Raw genomic sequence first — 17,844 nt, 5'->3', positions numbered from 1 at the left:
CCTTCCCTTAATCTTTGTGCTCTCTTGTCAGAACATTCTGTCAGTGTGTGTTTTAAGGCTTGAGTATATGCAGAGCTGGAACAAGCACTGAAACAACACTGATCATCTTAGTACATAGAAGACACTTGAGAACTCCACAGGTGTGTCTGTTACTTTTGAGGAGCTCCCAGTTTAAATACCAAATGCTGCCTCACAACAAGTACGCTTACATTCTTTCCAAAGAAGCAGTAAAAAAAAAAGAAAGTAACAAGAACATAAATCTTTAAAATGCCCGTGGCAATGGCAATATGCTTTGATAATGAGAGGCACTTAATGTAAGCTGTCTATGTCAATATAGATTAACTGCAGGTCAAGGTTTTGCTTTTATCTGTGTGCTCGCTTTGATAAGAGTGCTGTCTATAGCAACAAGCAGGGCGAATGTTGCCCACCATAACACATCACCACATGGCACAATAATCAACTGATCAGTATGTGCTTGGAAATATCTTTCTAAATACAGCAGTTCCTCTTGATTACACAATGCTAAAATTTTAGGGGAATTCTTGTGATCACTTGAAACGTTTCAGGAATGCATGATGCACACATTCTCGTACGTTGTCTTCTCTCTGTACCTGAAGCGTTCCTCCTGCAGCGCTTGCATAATGACTGTGTAGTCTCTCTGATAGTGGCTCTTCAAGCTGTCCAAGCTCTCTTCTAGCCTTGCCTGGCCCTCCCTCAACTCTGCCACTTCCTGCAGCAGCATGTCCAGGCCGGAGCTCTGGCTCCTCTCCAATGTGTTGCCCTTGGAACTGGGGGGACCCCCAGGAGCCCCTGTGGTGCTGTTGGCCCCTGCTGAGCCTGACGTAGCACTAGAGCAGTCATCCTCACTACCATATTTGGGACTGGACTGGAGGTGATGTCCAGCACTGCCCAGAGAACGTCCGCCAGCAACTGTAACACCTTCTTCCACTGAGGGGTCGTCCAGAGAGTCTTTGAGTGAGGGGATGTTGTCAGCGCTGCCAAATTTGTTTCGAATGAGTGAGGCAATCTCCCGCGGTTTGGAGACGACAGCACCGGCAGCTGAGTGGGTGGCCTGTGAGAAGCTGGAGAGGCCTCCCTTGACGCTGTCCACCACGCCTTCACTGAAGCCTGTGACTTTAGCCCCAACATCCTTCAGGCCCTGCTGCATGTCACGCAGAACATCTTTCGGCTGGCGTGGGATACCGTTGTGCTCCACTTCCCTCAGCTTCCGATGGTAGTGCTCCAGTTTCCTCTGCAGCTGCTGGATGGTCTGTGCCGACTTCTGGTTCTTTTTTTCAAAAACCTGACATCCAAAAAACAGGTTTTATTTAGCAAATGCAATGCACATTACACTGCAATTAGCAATTCCACTTTAATATATTTCGTAAGCTTCCTCCCTACCTCTAGGGACAAACAAACTGATCAAACAGGTTTAACTGGTCTGTTTATCAACCCAAGCCAATTAGCCGCCCAGATTTAATGTGTAACTAAAAATACATACTGGAAGTTACACAGACAATAACAATTCATTGTTTTTCTTTTGTTTTGTTTTAAATAGTGCAAATTCACAACAAAAATCCTCTTAGGGCACTTTACAGAGTAAGGTCAGACCTTACAGTATTATATTATAGAGTGAAACCTGACAACTCTGAAACATTTTCTCTGAGCAAGCATTTTGGTGAATGTGGAATACAAAATCTTCTTTTTAACAAGAAGAAACCTCCAGCAGATCCAGGCTCAAGGAGGGCGGCCATCTGCCCGGACTGGTTGGGGTGAGGGTAAAGGGGAGAGACAAAAGAATTGCAGACACAAACAGACAAGAAACGCTTACCTGTTTAATGCGTGTGCTTTGCTGTTTGTCGGCATTATTGGCCAGTTTGAGGTACTCTGCAACGTTGTCATCCCTGGCTGTCTGTTCAATCTTAATCTGCTCTGTAAGCTTGAGGATTTTCTGCTGCAGCTGAGCGATAGCCTGCTTCGTGCGCTGAGGGTCTGGCGTGCCATCCTCACCCCCTGGAAACGAACCGTCCGCCCCACAAGAAACAGCCAGGGGAGTTTGGCCCAGCCCGCTCACCTCCAGCCGGTCAATCTGAGGCGAGGAGATGGAAAACGTAGAGAGGGAGATAGAAGAGGGTAAAGGGTAAGAGGAGGAAATGAGGGAATTAAGAGGACAAAAACCGGGAGGAAGACAGGGAAGAAAAAGTGTGAGTTGCATATTGTGAGATCGTTCGTCATTTTGCTGACATGTTAAAAAAAGAGGCTTCTGCATTTTAGTAGCCAGTTGTTTGGAAAGAAGTCATATTGAGTCAGCTGAAAAGGCCACTAGCGGTCAGTTTCTCTTAAGAGGAAGACACAAAGTATTCATTTTTCACACAGTGTTTTACAAGGAAACAAAAGTGGAAGATAAAAAAAAAAAGATTTTCATCATTTTCAGCACAACACAAATCTCAATACATCCAGGTGTGAATCTAAAGTTGTCTGCAAACCTATTTTTCTTTGCTTAAAAGGGGAAAAGTATCAGCAAAATCTCTGTGGGTTTTTTTTGTTCATGGAGAGACAATATAGGACAAGACTGACAGGATATTAGGTTTTTGGTTTACAACCGTTTCACAGATTAAGAATATTTGTCTGTTTTGCTTTTTCAGACACTGACCTGATTCTCTGCATCAAAATCCTAGACACCATCTGAATTGGGGTTTTATTGCGTTTTTCTAAAAACAGATAAACTCAACCCGAGACGATGATGAACCCTTCACACCTTCATTCGCAGGTGGCCGATGTGATTCATTTCCTCACACACCTCGGGGGAAGTACACACTGAACACTGGCATGCTTTAGGGAGGGATTGTGATGAAAATATTCTCCTCATCTTTTAGCATGCACAGAAAATAAGCAGCTGAACCTCACAGTAATACAATGGGGGATCAGAGCTCAACACTCTCAAACAAACAAAAAAAAAGGCACAGCAGAGGACGAGAGTGGTTATTCACCACTCACACCACCACTACTGCCACACCATACGAGGTAAAAACAAAAGCACCTTAGGCTCACCTGCATTCTGAGCTGTATGACTAATTGATGACAGACACCACAGTCAACACAACAAACCGCAACGCATCCGGGAGAAACTAAAGGTCCTAATGAGATGTCTCTGTATCCCTAATGAGTAAAGGCACAGAATCTTCTAATAGAAAAAAGAGCTGTCTCTAATAACTAATCTTCTGCCACAAAGGCGACCAAAACGTGCGTAAAAAGTGTGCGCTCACCTTTCCATTCGTCAAACGGAGAAACTGTTCCCAGTGCATTTTTATCCCACAGTAAAGGCGAGCTGTGTATTTTCATCTGTCCGAACACTTTTGTTAAAGTTTGTTTAAAAAAGAGAAAGAAAAAAGTAAATAAAAGCCCCGCGCTGATTTCTTGGACACTCCTGTCGCTCCTACTTACTCGGGTTGTTGTGAAAGTTGAAGCGCACCTGAAACTCCGTCAACTCTGGGAAGCTCCTCCCCCTTTCTCCCCCCGCCCTCACTTCTCAGAGCTGAGGCATGACATCATCCCGTCAGCTGCACGGCACGCTGCAGTCAATCAGCCTCACACAGACACACGAGCCTTTTACTGTATGAGGAACTACAGACTTAATTCATTTTTTTTTACAATCATTTATTCCAGACATTACCAGGCTACACTTGCAATTTAAATCACTATTAAAATCAGCTTATTTAACCCCCTACACCCGCTTTCTTCCTCTTTTTTTTTGCTCCTGTTACATTTTTAATCATGGTAGGATCAATTTGAACTGTCCTGCTGCCTAATGGAAACTGCACAACTATGACTAGAAGTAGAGAGAATTCAAAAATGTCCTCTGTGTAGAATAACAGAAATGACACCCTGACTTTATCTCTTACTGTGTTACTGTGTTGTGGTTTTTTTTTTCTCAGTATATTCTTACTTTTATTCAGATTTCTCTTTTTGGTATTGTGTCTTATTGGGATTTATGCCCTGTTATTTTAACTGTACAGCACTTTTGCTTAACTCCTGTTGTTTTAAATGTGCTCTATAAATAAATTTGACTTTGACATAATTATAATACTATAAATCATAATATTTAAAAAAAAAACAGGAGTTAAGGAATCCAACTGGGTTCTCAGTAGCTTTCAATACACTTTAAGTGCAGTGTACTTGTAACTAAAAAGCTGGAAATTATTCAAGTGCTGTACTTAAGTGTAAATCTTAGGTACACTCAGTATTCCCAGTGCAGACTACATTTCAGTTTTACTCCAATACGGTTTCATTTAATGGAAGGAAATACACTGTACTATACTTATTTGACAACAACTTTTTAGATTTTACAGTCAAAAGTGTGATCATCTAACAAAATGGTTTGAATTACCTCTAAAGCGACAGACTCATGAATGTAAATTCTGCTTTGTTAAAAAAATCTACTCTAAACTAATTTTCTGAATTTAAGTACTCTCACTTTTTAAACTTTCAGTGCATTTTCTTGACCATATTACAAACTTTTACCTGAGTGACGGAATGCGGAAAATTTGCTTGTAATTGAGTGTTTACTCTTTTTACTGCATTAACTTCTACTTTCAGGGGGAGGATCTGAAAACCTCTTTTATCACAGGGTGTCAACACACAAAAGCTACAACCAGGAAATATCATTAATAATTAATCTCATCTGCCAACAAATGAATAAGCAACATGTAAGAAACATTAAACCACGCAGCCTGACAAAAACAAACAATCCAGAAGCACGTTTATCAGTTTTACAGACTGAGTGTTTTTGAACAATATATTTACAACATATTGTAAATAATGTGTTAAATGATTACAGAAAAGGTAACAATTACTAGTTACCATTTAAAGTGAAATTCTTTAATGGTGAGGCTGCGGGGCAGACTGGGAATCTGGGCTGCAATGTGAGACTGTATCAACTCCGAGTCACTCTGTCTGCCACTCTGCCAGCCGACAGAGAGGAGCATTTGTGGGCAAGAAAAACCAGTTGAACATCCCATTACATACACACACATGCACGCACACACACATGCACATACACAGTTATCCAAGGGCACATTCCTCTGAGTAGTCGACTGGCTAAAACCACCGGGAAGCAATTCATTTCAACCTTTTAAGGTGATTTGTTTTAAAAATCAAGTGGTTTTGCATTGGGTTGATTACTGGCAGCATGAAAAAAGAGAGACACACATCCATGAGTCAATTTACCCAACAAATGTTTTGTACAGTAAGCCTAATCATTATTAAAGCCTCTTGACAGGCAGCCAAGGCGATCAAATGAATCAGGGAACAAGAATAGCCCGCCAGGCAAGCACAGAGAGGGCTTGGAGGTGACGTTTCAGAGCAGCACCTGGTCTGCTCTTGGCTATAAACAAACAATATTAATAGCTTTGACGGTAAGTATGAATGGAGTGATCACTTCATCTATCTGAGAACTTAATGGAGTAAATGTGAATACAATCCATTTTTCTCTTGTCTTACAGATGACGTACTTATTTGTATAATCAAATACAAGCCCACCTACTAAAGATAAAGAGGGCAAAGGACAAGTTAGCTGCACTCTTTGAACTGGAATACCATGTAACAAAGCACAGATAGAGGTTTTAGATACTCTGATAAGAAGGCCTAGTGACCTGCACAGACTGGCACCAAATCAGCTTCCTTTTATTGATCAAAAAATGCACTGTTGCCAGATTTCTTCAGTTACATAAGCAAAGGCACCACCAACAGCTGGTTTGTCGGCTGGTTTCCAAGGGTGAACCCTGACTTTTACAGCTCTACATGCAGTTCATGTGTTCTCCATGGCTGCTCCCTGCACAGTTGTGATGTTACCATTAACTGAGTCATGATACTGTCACAATACCAGACATAGTAAAGCAATGCTTCATCCCCCAGCTTTTTGAAACAGACGAAGAGTTGCAGTTGAAAAAATTGTCATCTGCATGATCAGTGTCATCTCTAAATGGTTGAGCTTTTCTGTGACTAATCATGCATGTAATTAAAGATTGTGAGCTGAAGGATTAGACTAATTTCCCTGGGTTAACATAGCCAAACATGTTGATGTGCTGAGCCACTGAGGCAAGAAGTGACAGGGACTGCATCACTGGAGTCTGTGCAGCCTAATGAGGGTATGTGTGTGTTTGTAATTGGGGGAGAGGGGCTATCTGATGGCACCCTGATTAGACTTTATCAGGAAGACAGAAAGACAAAGGTCTGCATGGACCTGTCCTCTGCCCTACAGCTGTTTGCACACAGGAGACTTTTCTCTTTCAAACTATGTCTCAAACTGGGTCTGCCTGCTAGTAGGCCCATTTGTGTAACCGCTTCTGATCCAAGTAAAGCTGTTTAGAGCCATGAAAGGGTAATTCTGACTTACCTTGGATCGACCAGACGCCTGGGAAAAGCCCAGCTAGACCTGATCACTCAGACCTTAGAAATACATCTCACACAGGCGGGCATTTAGAAAGCATTACAGGGCTAATGTTGTTGGATATGCATCACCCATATATTAGATACATGTAACATCTTGTACTGCCCCATCTCAATCTCTCTCAGCAACACATGCCCCAAATTCCTGTCTGTTCAATGTAGGTCACAGAACAGAAAAAATGGACTCGTGCTGGGAAAAGACCCTTTTTTAGGTTCAAAAAAACTGTTGTAGTTCTGTTTTCTTTGTACTAAATAACTTCATATTTACCATCTTCTGCTCTCTCGTCCTCTAAGTCCTGTTTAATATGTTTGTTGTTAAGTCAGATGGCTCAGGTGAGATGTCTCGATGGACAAGGAATGGAAACAGACAGTCTAACTTTCTTGTCACACACTGATGATATCTACACTCTGACCAGGTCAGGGCGAGTGGAATTTGAACCCCACTTCCACCCTTGACAGTAGCTTGTTGTTAAAGATGTATGGGTTTTTACAACACGTTTCAGAATGAAACAAAATGATCGCAACATTTGTTATGTCTTAGAGGTATAGCTTATATAATGGTCTGAAAACAGTATTTAGCATAAACATGACCACCATAAACCCCAGCACTGAGCTATGCGGTGATTGTTTTGGATATAAACATTTTGATCTGAAACACCAAGTTATTTTTACCAAGGTCAAGTTTTTTTTTCTATTTGTATGTCTGAGTGCAAAAGTACAGTACCTTGTTAGTTGTTATGCCTCGCATTCCTGCTGAGGCATAGTGAGCTTACTGTGATGTCAGCTTGTGTTTCCTGTGAAGCAGCGGTTTCACGTGCCAAGATGAAAGAGTGATACTTGGAGGATACTGTAACTTCAGGTTTCTTTCTGAGAAATCTGTTCTGCTCCACACTTCTCCTATTACAGCACCCTCTGAAATATGGAAAAGGTGCTGCGCTTATATGTCAAGGCAGATCAGCGAGTTTTAGCCATCGGAGGCAGGTCCACTTATCTGCAGAGTCCAATATCCATGCGGTATAGGAATTTGGATACATGGTGGCCATAAGAAAGCAACTTTTTAGGTGTATGGTTAAAGCTGTGTCATCCATCTCCAACAGTCATTTTGCATACTACAGCTGACTCCTTTCTATTTATACCTTCTATACCTGACTGACTTTATCGCTCACTCTGCATCAGAGGCAATCATCTGTGTCTGACTGAACTTCACACTCCTGATTAGTTGATCTGATCTTTAACCCTGCCATCAAGGGATCCGAAAGTGAACATAGTTGTCATAGCAACAGCATGACAACAATGAGTGATCCAGAGGTTATCTGTCATAACCGACTACAATTTATCTGTCTGTGATAGACAGGGTGTGGTTAGGACGGTAGAGGATGTTTGATGTGGGCATGCGGTGAAGTGTATGTGGGTCCACAGAGTGTGTAGCTGCACTTATTTATCATTATTTGATTATTTAAAACATTATTGGATCTGACAAATCTCTGCCATATCTAAGCACAAACCTATTTTCTACTACTACATGTCATGCCATCATGGTTTCAGCCCCCACCGAGCCAAGACAAATTAAGTGGTGTTGAAACTGACACGAAAGAGATGTTTTTAATGAAAATCCGCTTTTTGTTTCCTTTAAGGGGATCCAATGAGGCAACAATGAACCCCATTCACCAGATATGGCAAATTACATAACTCCATGTGATGCTGGACGAGGGGCAGTTTACTCAACACATGCACTTGGGAATTACCACACAACACAAAGTTGCACTAATAATCACGCACAAATGATAGGCGCACACACACACACACATTGCTAATGCCTGCCAGTGCATTTCCTAAAGAATTCAAAGCATGAGCGAAAAGCCCGTCATGTCTGCATGCAAAAACAGAAAACATATTAGCAACTGAGAGTGTAGATGTGATAAAAAGAGGAAAAAAAAACAAAAAACAAGAGAGGCTTTTCTAGGGTTCTACTATCCCAGCAGGAGTTTCAGATAAAAATCCTTATCGGAACAAGAGATTTTATGGCTTCAAAGTTTCTGAAACATCTTTAATGATTTCAACACAGCTGCATATTTAGTTCCAGTACATACGACACAACTATTTTACCGGGTGAGTAGCCGTATAAGAACCATATGAATGCCAACATATATATATATATATATATATATTGGATTCAGGTTTGTCTTAAACACAAAGAAAGTGAGTAAAACAAGTCAAATCCGCTAAAACATAATGGAAAAGAACACACACTGACACAGTAAATACAGGTGGAGACTCACTGTGGTGGGGCTAGGAAGTGGAGAGGTGTCAGCGGTCACCAGGTTGAGGATGACCTCCATGGCGGAGAGACGCATGCGTGCAGCTTGGACTGGAGTTTTGTAGGGTTTGTTTATCTGTTTGTGTGTCTCTTGGGAGACAACCTCAATAAGAGGAAAGGAGAGGAGCACGGCCCTAGCAGAGCACTCATCACTCAGGACACTTCTTCCAAACAAAGTCCACTTAACTCGAAGTCCACTGGACAAGACCCCACTTAATAAAGAAGCAGAAACTCTTAGGAATTACTATTGGCTTGATTGAATACCCTGAATCCATGGAGTGCTCAGGATCTCCAGCAGTGAACCATGACTACTGATAGCCACAGAGTCTACAAAGTGTTGTGCTGCTAGTTCACAGAGCAGCAGCTCCTCAAAGCCCATGATCACGCTTCAGTGCAAACACACGCTCCGCACAGTCAGAGAACCTAAGGAACCCACACATATGCGCTTCGATAAGCACAACTCCCACCGACAGCGTGCAGTAGTGGACGAAGAAGGACGACTCTGGAGCAAAGAACCTGTCTGATGCCTGTTTCGATGGTGACAGAGCAGAGGCGGCTAATCGCAGGAAGCTTCGCCGGGTTGGATGCAGGCAGGAGTAAAAGAAGAAAGAGTTTACTGTGAAGTTAAGTGTTCAAAGAGTCCATCGGGCATAAAATCCTCAGAGGGAGAAAACAGGCAGAGACCCCAAGGACGGATGTGAGGGGAGCAAGGGAGCAGACAGGAAAAAGAGAGCCCACCAGGAGCTGTCACTGAGAGGGAGACAGAGCGAGAGAGGGAGCAAAGGAGAGAGGGGCTGTGAGAAAGCTTCATGGCAGGAGGGAGTGAGGAGGGGGGGCTTTTCTTCTGTAGGAGTTTCTAGGCCAGTTCAGCGCCAAAACAGTGGTTAGCTCAAGCAGAAGGAAAGGAAGAAAAATCTTCCACTCCCTCCTTTTAATTATCACACAGTTTGATTGTCGTAGCCAATCAGTTTCCAGAGTGATCATTCTGTAATGAATCACCTTCCGCTGCCTGTGTGCACTCACAAACAGGGCTGGGCCAAATGTTTCTGCTGACCAATTACACAGACTGAACAAGCTCAACTGTGCTTAAAGTAGAATGTTTTTTTTGTTGTTTTTTTTTTTTTTTTCTTAAAGTAGAATGTTTTTTTTGTTGTTTTTTTTTTTTTTACAGAGGTTGTATAACAGAAATGCACAGATGCAAAGAAGTAGACACTTTAAGTTTAAGGTGGAGAAAAAAAGGAGGAAACAGCCCAGATTACACAGATTAAACAGTCATATGATGTATACAAAGCTGCTATTCAAAACTGTGCGTATGTGTGCACACATGACTGTGACCTATAACTGTGTCACTGCATTACGTGCTTAGTGATGAAACAGCACTACAATGCTAATATTCATAAGCGTAGGGTCACAACTTTTATTAACGCGCAAAATTGCTTGTTAGTAAATTGTCAGGTGGAATTAAAGGTACTCACTTCAACCATAATCCAGTGGAAATTATAATCTCAATTTCAGGTCACTAAAAACACAAATTCACATTTAAGTGCTCCCACAAAAGTATGAGCTTGTGATTTTGAGCCATTACGTCCAACAATCCACAAACCAATTAGAGAGAAAAGGCAAAGCAGGTAGGGGGTGATAGGGGTAAGGCAGAACAATGGCTACTAAAGACCTCTGTGCAGAAGCCGACAGGAGGGAGGAGGAGAAGAGGGCAAGAATACAGGCTTTAATGAGAGAGTGGGAGGAGATAGGGGACCGGGCAAAAGAGGGTAGGATTTAGGGAAAAGGCTGCTTATATAAGAACACACCTCACTTGCTCAAATGGAAACGTGATGTGTAGGTTTGATCCCAGTACTGAATGAAAGGGACACATTGTAGCATCTGTGGTTTCAAGTCTCAACTCAGTCAGTCAGTTCATCTAAAGCTGCATATCAACAAAGTGCCTGAATATTACCTTTATTTCATTACACCATACATTCTGATTTAAATATTTACTTTGATAGTTTCCCCTATGGTGAAAATCAAGATTTTTTTATTTTGTTAGCATGTCCATTTGGTGTTTTTTATATGTTAGAAGATATATTGTGAGCATATATTGTGAAGCAATTTCCCCCTCGGGGATCAATAAAGTATTTCTGATTCTGATTCTGAAAATAAGCAGTTAACATCCTGGCTGAACATTCCCACCTTGAAACAGCATTGTATCAATGGTATCCTCAAAAATATGGATTCTTGCAGAAACAGCCTAAAGCACCAGTCCTGTCAATCCCATCAGGGTGGGGCTTTCCATGTCATTATTCGTCTTCAGAATCACAATATAGTTTTAGCAAGTATGGTTAAATTCTTCCAATATTACAACTTTCCATTGTGTGGCATAGAGTAGTTTTACAGTGTGTCAGCAGAGTCATGCCGTCAGTAGGTAGAGGTAAGTGGATTTTCAGGGACTAAGTACATCTACACATTCTAGAGAAAAAACTGGTGGTCTGCTACTGACAGTCACATTGCTGCTCCTATCAGCCACAGAAAAACACATTGGGATCCCATGCATGGATCTAAAAGGCTGGTTGTAACTTAGCACTTGTTACTGGATATAGCAGTTCATTACAGACCGGGTTGTAGCATCGTGATTATTCCAGAGGTACGTCAAGCACAGTGGGTGGACATAGACTTTTAGAGGCTTTAGAAGGTGGGGATGACATTGAATATCTTTGTACAGTCTCTCCTCATAACAAGCATTCCAAGCACCATCTGTTTTTCTAGTACATGCGCAGTCATCATGCTTGTAGTGCAAACAATACGCATGGTCACAAATTTTGGGCTGCATGCGGACTTCTACAGAGGTTTGCATTGACCCATACGCACTTGGGTGGATGATGAAATTTAGGTCATGTATACCCTTGAGGACACACAGATGCAGAAAGCATGAATTGGCCTTTACATCTGTGCCATTTTATAGCAGGAAGGGAATATTTTCATGGAAGGAAATTTAAAATATGTAACTTTGATTATAGAGATGAGTTTTTAGGGGTTAAATGCACAACTGAAGAGGGATTTCAAAGAAATCCAGTCTCACTCACAGACATGCATGCACCTCACTTGGGATGCACCAGCTATTCGTAACTCCACCATCAAGTTTGTACATAAAGTTCTTTCTAAATTGCAAGTACCTACAAACCAGTTTCAAAATGGCAATTTACTGAATTAAGTAACACTACTAAAATAAATGTTCTAATTAGTACTGAATATAATAACAGTTAAATTGCAAGGAACACTCTGTGTAACGAAATCCCAATGAATTGTAGGTAGCAAAAAACATCAATAAGGCAGCGGTAGTGGCAGCTCTGTCAGCTACCTTAGCCAATCCATTTAACAACTTGAACTACTGGACGTAGTAAACACAAATTAATGATCTGTGTTTTATTTTTATTTAGTGAAGGGTGAATCTCGTCTTACTAAAAATCTATGTTATAACAAGACTAAGTAGGAACAGCAGACACAATCTGCTCTGACTGTATGTACTGAGACTGTCAGTAAATGCACGGCATACAGGAACAAATCTTCTTACAAGTGACTAAACTGTCCATCTATAATCACTTACGGGAATCCCACACTGGACTTTCTGTGTAACAGGTTCCTTTCAGACATGAATGACTAACACACATTCTCTGCCCTGCTCTCAGCGTCTATATACCCTGAGGTCAAAGCCTCCTGTGGAGGTTATACGGCCCCCAGCAACTCCTGTCTGTCCAGGAATACCCAGGCTCTCAGGGTGACTCGACTGCTTTACACGTTCTCTGGTAGCATTAGTAACATACTTCAAATAGCAGAGTGGCTCTGCAATGACAAAATCACAGAGGGGGGGAGTGCTCACGTCTTGACAAGCGACTGATACTCGGGGGGGAAAAAAAAAAAAAACCCAGAAAAGAGATGCTGGCGTCAGGGGTAGTTTTACTTCATTAGCGCTACATTAGCTGGTCAAATGTAGGGGGCAAAAAGAACAGCTGTGGCTTACTCATGTGTTGTTTACATGCACAGAAATGAATTCTAGATACATGTTAACTGAGACTGTAACAGAAGGATGATGTATCATTGCAATGTGTGTCAGAGTTTAAGAAATCTAAAGAGTGGTCCCAAAAGTATTTGGACAGTTAAAGTAGCTTTACACTACAGATTAATAGGGCTACTTCATAAAATGTCAGATAAACTGGTATTTAACACATAGAAAACAAGCTTTATCACAACTCTAAACAAATATTTTTTGTTACAATAAATATCTTAGGTTGTTGCTTGAACAAGCATGAACATAATGCTTTAAATAGACAGGATTTGACAAGTTCTCATTGTCAAACTTGGAGGTTAATGTCATATACAGACGTCCTCAAATTTATTCATACCCTTCCATTAAAGAAAAGGCAAAATTCACAATAGTCACTCAAATAACTAGAAACTGAAAAAAGTAATAATAAATTTTAAAAAATGCTAAATTATAATTTAGTGAAATAAGTCATTGCTTTTGAATTGTGGTTGAAAAAAATAATTAAAAAAAAACAAACAAAAGTGTCCTGGACAAATTAGAGCACTTTGCTGATGAGCAAGTGGACCAAAATCAAAACACCTGTCAACAGGTGCAGAAGTCTGATTCAAAATTACAGAAAACACTTGATTGCAGTGATTGCCTCAAAGGGTTGTTCAACAAAATATTAGTTTATGGCTCCCATCATGCTTGTTTTTTTTGTTTGTTTGTTTATATTTCTGTTGAACCACAATTCAAAAGCAATGTCATGATTTTCATTATTTTTTTATTTATTACTACTTTTTTCAATTTCAACTTATTTCAGTGACAGCATTTTTTTCCTTCTTTAATGAGAGGGTATAAATAAACTTGAGGACGACTGTATGTAGTAACTACACCTGCTGTTACCCTGTTAGGGTCAACTGTGCTGATTTAGGGACAACTGATTTTATACATCCACTATAAAGAATCCTACACTGGTTTGCTAAAAGTAACTGCAAAAATGGCAAAGAAAAGTGAAGCGAGCTCAGAGAAAAGCTCAAGTGTTATTTGCTTGCACAAAGAAGGCCCCTCTGTTCACAAGATCAGCAAGAAACTCAATCTTCCGTCCTCAACAGTTAGACATATTGTCAAAATGTTCAAAAATAGAGGACTTGTGACTGATAAAATAAAGCACACAGGCAGACCTATAACCAGTAGCGGACTGGACTGATTAACTGCGATTAAAATTGAGAAAAGCAAGAGAGAAACAGCAACTCAGTTTACAGACCCTCAGAAATAGGAGCAACATGTATAAGTAAAGAGATACGGTGGAAACAATTCATAAGCTCAAAGAAAAAGACAGCTTGGATTAAATTTGGAAAAGAACATGCACAGAAGCTTTTGCAGATATCTGCTATTTTCAGATGACCCCAAATTCAACCTCCATGAGGAGGAACACAAAACAAGCTGCACTGAGGGTAAAGCACAGAGGAGGGAACCTCAAAGTCAGTAGCTGTTCTTCTGACTGTGGTACAGGTGAACTTGTATTTATTGACGGAATCATGAACTCTGAAGTGTACACAGGAATGTTGCAGCAGGGTAATGATCTAAAGCTACCAGCCACCAGATGAAAGAAAAAAAATCTATGTCTCACAATGACCTTCCCAGGGTATTGACCTAAATCCAGTAAAGCACCTATGGGATCCCTTTTTAGGAAAAAAAAAGAAGATCCGCTAATCGATACTCCGGTGGATAAACTGAAAGCACTGCTGGCTGAAAAACAGAGGAAACTTTCACAACTATTACAGAAGCTGGTTGATTTCATGCCCACATGTCAAGCTGTTCTGCAAACTAAAGGATGGCAAAACAAATATTGAAACATCGAGGGCCCAATTACATATTTGTCTTCCTTTTGACCTGGATTGTTTTGTTTTTTTTTTTTGTTTGTCTAACAAACTTCTTTTTGTGAAATATTTTGCTGAGCAATTGTGGAATTCTTTGAAATTATACAACTTTTTAATTGTAGATTTTGTTGTCTAATGCCATAAAATGCTGACATTTTCTGCAAATACTTCTTGTTGCCACTATACCACAAAGCCTAAATGGGCATGACAACCACATAAAATGAAGAAATGAAGACAGAAATACGCTGTCAGAAACATCATTTAACACATGTGCATATCATTAATTGTATCTCAAGTTTTCTTGTTTTATTCTTCACTGAACATCAGAATGAAGAAATTTGCTAAGAGATACATGTGAGTTGTGAGTTGAACAGTAGTATCGCCATGTGTTGTAACTTAGGTAGCATTGAAAATACAAGAAGCTGTACTTGAGAGGGTGTGAGAATATCCAGAAAATCTGTGCAAACAAGGTCAGTAAAAAAACCTCTGTTGAGTTGCTCATGTGGAATCTCATTTAATAGTTTTGAGACAGATGTACCTTGCATACAATACAATGACCCAATGTGATGAATACATCACAATACATGTCTTTCTCTCTCACACAATTGCATTTATGCATGAGTTAAGGGGATAACAAGACCTGCTGAACTGGTGATATATATGTGGCCAATCCAGAGCAGTCGTGTAATATTCCTGCTAAAATCCCTGTTTAAAGCACCAGTGGAGAAAGTACAATTGTCAATGGTCGTTTTTAGGGAATATTACTTCCACCATTTCTTCACCCTGGTAAAAATGTGACTGTTTTAAAGGTATTGCACTTTTGTGCCAACACAACACAGATGTTTTACACCAAATTATGGCTTCACAAGTTTTTTCTGGTGTGACAACAGAAATACTGTACATTTTGAATGGACAATGCCCTAACTGTTGAGTCCACAAAGGCATAGGGAACAACTTGGAGATATTTCCTCAGCCAGTGGAGAGAGGAATAGTAATACATAATCATTGTCATTCAGAGGACAGAGCCGAGTGCTGAACTCTAGCCAAGTTGGTGGTATACAGCCAGAAAGTTCTGGAAGAATCCTGAAGAGACAAGGAAGAGACTGGTTCTGATGTAACTGGGGCTAGGATTGGAGAAAGAATGAATTGAGTAAGTATGATGAACAGAGAGCCATACAAAAAGTGAGGCTAAACATACAACTTGAACCGAATTAGGGGTCAGGTCAATTACAATTGGGACATCATGGTATTGTTCTTTCAATTTTTTCCCTAAAATTATGTATCTTTGTGCAGAATTTGCCAAAACATTGTTCCACTGTCCCAACTCCACAGTCCCCCTCCATGTGATTCTAAGTTGGGTTATACTGTGCCATGGTTTGGGGGTGTGAGAGGTTACGTAAAGGCAGAAGAGCGAGAGCTTTGTCTGCACGGACTGATGGTAATTCAAGCTTAAAAGAGGAGACAACCATGACTTGGGGCTCAGGCCTTTCTGGACAATACCTTCCCCATAAAAAGAAGCTCACTTTGCAACCCTGGCTGTCCAACCGTCTCTAGTCTTCACGTCAGTGTAATCAATGACCCTATTAGCAGTTACATAAACCACTGAGCACTTTATACACAGGGGCCATTATGACAGGCGAGGTCAGAGAGCGTGAAACATCTTAGCAGCCAACTCCAATGTTGGCATTTACAAGAGCCAGGCAGGAAGGAAAACAAACAAATAACAATAAAAACAATCCAAACTGTTCTGTGTTTTCATGTCCTGTCTGGAAACAAGACAATTGTGAATAGCCTTCTATGTCAGGCAAGTAATCATGTCTGCATCTTTATTTTAAATACTACTGTGTTGGAAATGTGGGTTCACCCAAATCAAAACATTGTCTCACTTATTGCTTTTTGTATCAAGCCATGAAGATAGATAAAGTCAGAGATTTTGAGAAATCTGATTTGTTTCTTCTTTACAGAATCACGTTTCTTTCAGTGGAATTACTTTTTTGCTAAGGAAGTACTTAGAAGACAAATTTTTCAGCTGATCAGTGGTGAGTGCAACAGGTTACAGGTTAGTGTTTGTGAAAATATACACATGTACAATATGAGGTTTTGCTGAGATGCATTTTAATGTTTGAGTCTTTAACAGTGAATCTAATACCTCTGTAGCAAGAAGATATTTGAAAACTAAATATACATAGCATGCCAGTTTGTTTCCAGCAGAGCTAGTCTAACAAAGTTTCTGCGCTTATTTTTTGGCAGTTTATTACAGACATTGTGATATTTGTGTTTATGTCGACCAGCGACTAACAACAAATTGCGTCACAAAAATGATGATGATAGGTTTGGGGTAATTTTAAGGTCATTTTTGTCCCACTCTGTACAAGCAGCAGTCATAACATGAATATTAATCCCTATTGCTATCATATGATCTTCAAAGTCCATTGTGGTCTACAACTACCACCTGGCTTTTTTGCTTTTCCTTTACCTCTTTGCGTGTGACTGTGCAATGTTTTATGTGAGAGGCAGTTCATGGCTGAGACTAGGTGTAAATGTACAGTTAAGAAGTGTGTGTACGTGCAGGGACACAATGTTTGCACATGAAGGGAAACAGAGGGGGTACGTGGGGATACAGAATGTTTGTCTATCGAATGGTATTTGTTGGAGCTGCTTCTGTTTATACTCAGCCCATCCTGGTTATGCAACATGGAAACAGAGAGGGCACTGGCCCAAAGTGCAGAGTTGGTCTAGCTGGATGCTGCACAATACTCAGAGTACCATGGGGCAGTATGTAAGCCCAAACACACTGCCAGCCTATTCAAAAGCAGGAAGATGAAGAATGTAGCACAAACAGTTCCAGCTTTTAGGGCCCTGAAAGATTATTGGGTCTGCTTTCTTCTTATTTTTCTCATACCACACATTATGACCCTATGCTGACCTCACTACCCTCTTTGAAAGACTTTTTGGATGGGCCAGGGCCCTGAGTGTTGTTTCACTCCACGCTGTGAATTAGTCCAGTAGGAAGCAGTAGATTTCATAACAAGAGGGCAAATAATGAGGAGTGGCATTTGGCTAATAACAAGTTCTCATCACTGTCTGACAGCTATTATCTAATGAAATCTTAGAGGGTATTCTCTCATTGCCAGTTTAGGATTATCTAACTAAACAATGGTGCCTGTCTCATGTACTGAGGC

The 17,844-nt window shown here is 40.6% G+C and overlaps 1 protein-coding gene across 4 annotated transcripts in view; it reads right to left on the bottom strand.

Annotated features, from left to right (window-relative positions):
* LOC103362975 (transmembrane and coiled-coil domains protein 1) overlaps nucleotides 1-17,844 on the bottom strand; it is a 48,355-nt gene that overhangs the window by 6,525 nt on the left and 23,986 nt on the right. For 3 of the 4 annotated variants that reach the window (XM_008289532.1, XM_008289531.1, XM_008289534.1), the window contains 2 exons: nucleotides 1,832-2,089; nucleotides 612-1,303 (listed from right to left, as the gene is read on the bottom strand). In XM_008289532.1, coding sequence (XP_008287754.1) covers nucleotides 612-1,303; nucleotides 1,832-2,089 — 950 coding nt within the window. Of the gene's footprint in view, nucleotides 1-611; nucleotides 1,304-1,831; nucleotides 2,090-3,266; nucleotides 3,383-17,844 lie in introns of those variants that run through there. The other variant, XM_008289533.1, reaches the window with a different exon arrangement.

Source organism: Stegastes partitus, unplaced genomic scaffold (assembly GCF_000690725.1).
Source record: "Stegastes partitus isolate 25-593 unplaced genomic scaffold, Stegastes_partitus-1.0.2 Scaffold620, whole genome shotgun sequence".
Taxonomy (NCBI): domain Eukaryota; kingdom Metazoa; phylum Chordata; class Actinopteri; family Pomacentridae; genus Stegastes; species Stegastes partitus.
Note: the sequence above shows the minus strand (reverse complement) of the source record. Positions and strands in the feature narration are given on the sequence as shown.